The sequence below is a fragment of the Dama dama genome, chromosome 12 (assembly GCF_033118175.1).
Source record: "Dama dama isolate Ldn47 chromosome 12, ASM3311817v1, whole genome shotgun sequence".
Lineage (NCBI taxonomy): Eukaryota > Metazoa > Chordata > Mammalia > Artiodactyla > Cervidae > Dama > Dama dama.
Genome location: NC_083692.1, coordinates 76,626,224 through 76,633,629, shown reverse-complemented (window position 1 = coordinate 76,633,629; position 7,406 = coordinate 76,626,224). Strand labels below are relative to the sequence as shown.

Genomic DNA, 7,406 nt, shown 5'->3' with positions numbered 1-7,406 from the left:
TGGGTTTAGTTTGCTTTTCTATCATCTTTTTCTTGAAAGCCTTGATAGCAGTTTATCAACCTTTTTTCTTTAGTAATATAAGTATTTAAAAAGATAAATTTCTTTCTATGTATTATTTTAGCTGCATCTCATACATATTTAATGTGCTCTCACAACATTTACTTTCAAAATATCTTCTAGCATCCATTGTAATTGTTTCTTTAACCTAGGGTTGTTTTAAAGTTGTAGGTTTTAAATATATACCAACTATATGGGAGTCTCTAGAGACGTCTCTTTGCACTTAATTTTCCATATTATTTCCATTTTGGTCAATAAATAAATTCTATATAATGTCAGTTTTCCTAAATATATTAAGACTTTTTATGCAGAAACAAATTGTGTGTCTGTGTGTGTATTTCATCTACTCAGCAGGGTGTGTCTGGGGCCTCGGCTGCAGATCTGGATACAGGCTGCGGGTGCCTGGGGAGCACCGTGCACTTGCTGCAGAAGTAGGTGCTGAGTCTCCAGGCTGGGAAGCTGTGATGTGCAATGAGAGCTGTTTGGCACTCTTATTGAGGGAAACGGTGAATATTCCCTCTTCCTTTTTGGCCGTCCGAGGCATCCTGGGCCCCTGTGTGTCCTTCTCTCTGGACTGTAGAATCTTCAGCTTCTTTTTTTCCCTAATCTGTTTTGCCAGCTGTCGAATCTCCGCTATTTCTTCATCTTCACTTTCAGATTCACTGTCATACTCTCCAGCAGCTGTTCTTAGTTCTTCTTCTTTTTCTAACTCTTCCAATTTCTGCATGATGTCAGGGTCGATATAGTCAGCTATGTTATGGCCTTCCCAGATCTCAGAGATCTTGTCATGTTTCTCAGATGAATTCATTATATCCCAGTACTTTTGAAGATCCAGAATATAATCATCTCCCATCTCCAGTTCCAGGTCCCGTTCCCACCTCCTCTTTGGCTCCCCGAGCTCCATCCTCTTCCTGCGTGCCACCACACCTTCAGGGATGAATGGGGGCCTCTCCTTGCCATCTCTCCTGCTGGGAACAGCCAAGTGCAGTCTGTTCAGCACCTCATTCACTTTATTTCCCTTCATTTTGGTTTCAACACGATGAGCCAAAAGCCTGTCACAAGCCTCTGTCTTCACTCTGATAACCCCCTCCTCCGTCAGTGTGCTGGTCTCCACCACAGGAAAGCCTTCCGCCTGCAGGTCTAGAAATATTTTCTGATTGTCCCCAGAAAGCTCAGAGATCCTCTTCACATCACATTTGTTTGCTACGATGATAAGAGGCTTGTTGACAAAGAGTGGCCTGAGGTTCCGGAAGAGTTCCAGCTGCTCCGCGAGCCCGTGGCCGCACTGCTCTGACAGGTCCATCACATACAGCACTGCGGCTCGCAGGTGGGCCAGCGCTGTGATGGCCTGCATCTCGATGGTGTTGCGGTCCTCCAGAGGGTGGTCCAGGATCCCAGGGGTGTCCACCACCTGCCAGCGCAGGTACTTGTAGTCCATGTGCCCCACAAACAGAGACTTGGTGGTGAAGGCGTAGGGCTGGACGTCCACATCCGCTCTCTTCACCTTATTGATGAAGCTGGACTTGCCAACGTTGGGGTACCCGCACAGAAGCAAGGTCCTCGTGTTCGGGTCAATGGTGGGCAGACGGGACAGATGCTGACGCACTTGTTCCAAATATTCCAAACTCTGCTTCTGTCCTTTGATAATAGTACACATCCGCCCGAGAGCAGCGCGTTTCAGTTGCTTGCAACGGTACAGAGAATCACCGTATTTCATGAGCCGAACATAATCTTTAGCTACGTTGTCCACCAATATATTACAGATATTTTGAGTGGGCAGTGGTTTCTCATTTCTTAAGTTTTGGTTGCTTCAGACTTGCAGGAGAGGAAAGATTTATTGATGTGACTGTGTTGCTTTTGATGGACAATTCTTACTCTTGTGCAAGAGAGAATTTTGTTCACTGCACATGAAGAGTCCCTTTTTTGCAAACACACCTGTTTGAGGGTGTGGACAGAAGTCTGCCCTGCAGGCACAGGAACTGGTGAAAGATTACAGATATCAGCATGCCAGCACTAAAAGGACTAAGTCATCTTCTAGTCCTTTTGTTCAGTGCACTGTTTGTTTTCAACTATTTTACCAAAATAAACTTCCGAAAGACAAAAAAAAAAATTCCCTCTTCCATTTCATTCACAATTGAACCTATGGCTACCAAGAATGCGGGGACTTTACCAGGGTATTGCCAGTACCACAGGAAGCAGTTAAATGCACTCTTCTCACAACCACAGTTCAGAATGGAAATCTCTCCTTCCTGGACTGTCAGAGATCGAGGACTCTGTTTCACCTCCCCTGGTCACTTTTTTCCTTTTGTTGTCCATTCACCCCTGCTTAAAGAGATAAAAGCCATTAATTCCATAAAATATATTTATTTTTTAAGAATATCTGCCTGAACCTGTTTGTAACCCAATTTTCTCAGTCCTCCCAATTAATGAGATATCCTAGGTTTTCTCCTCCACAGCTCACAGCCCAGCTGAAGCCACAGAATCGTAAGCGATGCTCCCAGTATCTTGTCCAGTGTTTCTGGCACCAGTGTTCAGTGGCAATCCTAGATCCTCTTCTGCGCTTCTCAGCCAGCTGGAGCTCTGACTTTAAGCTAACACCTGCTTTTATTCTTTCAGTAGGCCCCACCTTTTCATAAGTGCTTTCCTCAAATCTATCTATCTCAAAAGTACTACTTCTCATTCAGTGCTAATTTAGAATCACCAAAAATTAAATTCATTGGGAATCAGAAATGCCCCCCTTACAAGCATAAAGACCAGGTTAGAATTTCTCTCACACTATCTCCTTCTTCCTTTTCCTCACACCTCCTAGAAGGTTAAAAATCATGTATCAGAACAGTTTGATGTTTTAATAGGAATAGGATTAGTTTACAATAGGGAAGAGAGGGCCTCGCACGAATTCACAAGATTAGCATTAGAGGGTGTTTCTTTTTTATTATAAATACTAACTAAAGTCTATTGCGAATACACAAGGGACATAACATATCATTCAAGCAAAGCTTATGGAGTAGAACATAAAGATACATAGTCCTTTTGCCCTGATAGAACTTAAATTTTAACATGATCGTTCAATGTTTCCACACTTCACATGATCTTAAGAATTAATAAAATGTAATTAGATCAATTTCAATTTATATTTCTCCTAAAATATAAATCAAGCAAATAAAATGTTTCCAAGAGTATGCATGGAGAAAATAAACTGAGAAGCACTAGAATAATCTGTTCTGGAGGACATGTGATCTCCAAATGGGACCCCGATCATTCAGTAATGAAACATTTTTGGTAGTTCTCATCCTGAGTTACACCTTATCCTCACAGGCAAGTACAAAAATGTGGAGAGTCTATTTAGTTTTTGATGACAACACATCAGGGGATAGAGACAGAAATTAAGGAGCTTATTTTTTTTAAGCACAAAGAAGAGTTTGTGGTCTCTGTATTTGATGTCATCTCAGACACTATCAACGAAAAACATCATCACAGTTCAACAGGAGAAAATAATAACCATTCCCACTCCTCAATCTAATCCCATCTACTCCAGCTCTCTAAGGGGATGTTTTATTGTTTGTTAAATTTATGGTGTGTTTTCCCTCTTATTTATTCACTCATTGATGCATGTCTTCAATAAATATTTACTTGTGCCAACTAAATGGTCATACTTGGGGTCTCATTCGAGAAAGAGACAAGTAGCAATCTTCAGCCTACCTACTCCCAATATTCAAGTACATACATATAAAAGCTACTAAACAGAAATGTGTTTCTACATGATGCACTCAAGAAAATGATAATAGACTCACTTCTGGGCTCAGTCAGAGAGCAGTTCTGATGGAGGATCTGCTTCAACTGGAACTTACACCACAACTAGATTTCTTAGTAAAGAATGGCACTGATTAACTCAGTATGATTGGGATGTATCTGGGTGAAAACATTATAAATTTATATTAGAAAAATTAATGTGGCCTTAATCTCAGAGGACAAAACGTATTGTTTAAAGAAATATTAATTTTCAAAGCCATATTTTTCAAACTGTTAGACTAAAATATACACAAATACTATTTAGGTATATGGATGGATACATACAAACATAAAAGATTGAGAGATGTAAATTGAAGCAAAGTTGGAAATAAACATTTGGTATTTAAAGGATCCTTTCTTGCTCCTTGAAGAATCAGTGTATGTGGGACAAAAGTTAATCTTCTCTGACACAGCGTTGCCCCTCTGTGGCCATACAGAGATATTACTCTGAATGACTTTATACAGCTTCTTAAAATGGAGAAAAGACAAGTTTCTTCAGTAAGTGGTGTTGACCATACTGAACACCTACAAGGAAAAGACTAAAACTAGAACATTTTCTCACAACATATATAAATATAAACTCAGAATGAATTAAAGATTGAAATGTAAGACCTGAAACCTTAAAACTCACACAAAAAAATATAGACAATATGCTCATTGCCGTTTCTCTTTACAATATTTTTTCTGTCTCAAAGGCAATGGCAACAAAAACAAAAATAAATAAACAGGACCTAACCAAACTAAAATCTAATGCACAGCAAAAAACCATCAATGAAAATAAAAGGCAAACTACTGAATGGGAGTAGATATTTGCAGTAAGGGGTTTATATCCAAAATACATAAAGACATCATACACCTCGATATCAAAGACACAGTCTGCTTGAAAAATGGGCATAGGGCCTGAGTAGCCACCATTCCCAAGACATAGCCAACAAGTACATGAAAAGATGCCCAAAGGCTCTAATATTCAGAAAAAGAGCAAATCTATATCAAAATGAGGTGTAACCTCACATCTATCAGTATGGCTATCATCAAAGAAAAAAAAAAAAAAACAAGTGTGGTAGGGATGCTGAGGAATGGAATCTCTAGTGCACTGCTGCTGAGTTGGAAATTTCTGCAGCTACTATGGAAAATATTATGGAGATTCTTCTCAAAACACTAAAAATGTAACTACCATATAACCCAGCAATTCCACTCCTAGGTATTTATCAAAAGAAAACAAAAACTCTTCAAAACTATATCTGCACCCAAATGTTTATAGCAGCATTATTTGCAATAATCAAGATCCGGAACCAAGCTAAGTGTTCATTCATAGATGAATGGATAGAGAAAATACTGATCTTTCATCTAACTATCTATCTATACACATGCAGACACACACACACACACACAGACACATACAAACACACCACAATGGAACATTAATCAAATATAAAGAAGAATGTAATCGTGCCAAATGGAACAACATGGATAGATATGGAGTGTATTAAACTTAGTGAAATAAGTCAGACAGAGAAAGACAAATACTGTGTTTTTATTTATATATGATATATAAAAGCAAAGCAAAACAAAGGAACAAATAGAACAAAAACAGAATCACAGGAACAAATGGCAGACTGCCAGGTATTTCCCCATAAAAGGTGATTTTATTTGAGATCAGCAAAGGTCTGCAGTTCCGGATCAGCAACCACGAGGAGCCACATGCAAGTCCCCACTGGACAAGGAAAGGAAATGCTTTTATAGGGAAGACATGGAAATTGGGAGGGTGAGAGTAAACAGAGTGCCCTTGACCTTCCATCGACTGTGTCCTGACCGGGGAAGAAGGGGCTTCTTCCATCTTCCCTTTGCCCACTGTGATGTGCACAGGTCGGGAGAGCTCCCCCTCTTCTGCCAGCTCTATTTAATGGAGATTTCTCTGCATTAAATTTTTATAACTTACAGGACAGAGTCAGAAAGATATTTGATTCCAGGAGAGGAGGGAGCCATGGTGGTGGAAGTAAGATGTTGGAGTGATTCAAGAAGGGGTCTTGAGTCATGGAATCCAAGTGGCTTCCAAAACTACAAAATGAAAGGAAACAGATTCTTCCTCAGAGAATCTGGAAGGAATCAACCCTGCCAAGACCTTGACTGTAGACAGCAAAACAGATTTTAGATTTCTTGCATCCAGAACTATAAGATATTTTGTAAGTGATCAAATTCATATTAAACATTTCACTTTCTGCACTCATAGGATGGGATACCAGTGCTTGCAGTTGCTTGTTGGGATACATCATGGTGAGACAGACCTGAACATTCTTGAGACACCCAACCAAGCTGGATAATATCTTTATTGGAGGGATTTCTCTCTCCTTTTAGTTGTTTTCAATGTTTACTGTTTTGGAGTCCAGTTTACTGTGGAAAATATTTATTTTAATTATGTCATCTTATCAGCTATTCTTTTAGTTACAAGCTAGAGATTCTAGCGTGGAAGGAGATACAGATTGAGAAGGGAAAAGACCAAATCCCAGATCTGTAGGGCTAAAAAGTGTTTGTGGTTATAACTATACCAATGTAGGTAAGAAATGCTAAGTACTGCAAATGCCCTGTGGTGGCCTCCTGATGTGACTGTGGCTGGAGGAAGGGCTAAGCCCTGAAAAGGGTTTGAGTACAGACTGCAGGTGCCTGGGGAACACTGTGCTGCCCAACACAAGTAATTGCCTGAGTCTGTGGTCTGCGAAGAGGAAATGTGCAGTGAGCTATGGCGTTCTATAGGGACTGTGGTGGCCTTTAATCTTCCATCCTGTTTTGTCCCTGAAGGATTGTAAACCAGGTGGATGAGGTAGCCCCCAAAGTTCTTAAGATACCACTTCACACTCTGTGGGGAACTGTGGAGTTGGCTCCCTCCTGGAGACTCAGGACTGGGAGACTGCTTCACATCCACCCTTCGCACACCTGATGAGGAAAGAGAAGCAGTCACTGTGAGGGTCACTGTAACTCCTACTAAACCCTGAAAGTGCTCCCCCATCCCCACAGATGATGAGAAGGATAGAAAGTCTGCAGGACTTGTCAGCTCCTCTCTCTCCCTTAACAATACAGCAGCGCCTCATTCCTTCAGACGCCCCTGTGGGGCAGCCCCAACTCACAGGAAATCTGGGCAAACAAAGCCCCAGCAGAGTGCCTGCTAGCCTCCTCATGATGCTTCCTCTTCTTGTTGGGACATTTTCACTGTAGGATACTTAACTAAACCCTGAGGGGGTGAGTGTCATAAACCCTTGTGGAAATGTTCCTGCTCCTGCAGCCAATCAGCTCACCCAACAAGTCCTGCTCATGTCCTCACTTTGTGACAGGAAGCCCCACCCTCCCACCTCAACCAATTCAGAATGGACTGGAGAGGAGTGGAGGAGAGTGGCAAATAGAAAGGTCAATAGTTTAGGACTTGAGGAGCATTTTCTAAGAACTTTGCAAAAAAGGCTGACATGAGTTGGAATTTGAGGAGGATTTTAGGAAAGAGAAAACAAAAATCAATTATCTAGCTGGCATGGATGCAGGAGATTCTTGCAAAATGAAATATTATTTCCCAG

The 7,406-nt window shown here is 40.9% G+C and overlaps 1 protein-coding gene across 1 annotated transcript; it reads right to left on the bottom strand.

Annotated features, from left to right (window-relative positions):
* Positions 1-400: 400 nt before the first annotated feature.
* LOC133066953 (GTP-binding protein 4-like) lies at positions 401-2,063 on the bottom strand. Its single transcript, XM_061158298.1, has 2 exons — positions 1,993-2,063; positions 401-1,865 (listed from the first exon to the last, which is right to left on the bottom strand). The coding sequence occupies exons 1-2, from the start codon at positions 2,061-2,063 to the stop codon at positions 401-403; spliced, it is 1,536 nt and encodes a 511-aa protein (XP_061014281.1).
* Between the last annotated feature and the right edge of the window lie 5,343 nt (positions 2,064-7,406).

What these genes read in the sequence shown, in the direction of transcription:
- LOC133066953 (XM_061158298.1), bottom strand. Translation starts at nt 2,063, where the DNA reads ATGCTGATATCTGTAATCTTTCACCAGTTCCTGTGCCTGCAGGGCAGA. An exon ending in CTGTCCACACCCTCAAACAG is followed by an intron (nt 1,866 to 1,992) that starts GTGTGTTTGCAA and finishes GCAAGTCTGAAG; the next exon opens with CAACCAAAACTTAAGAAATG.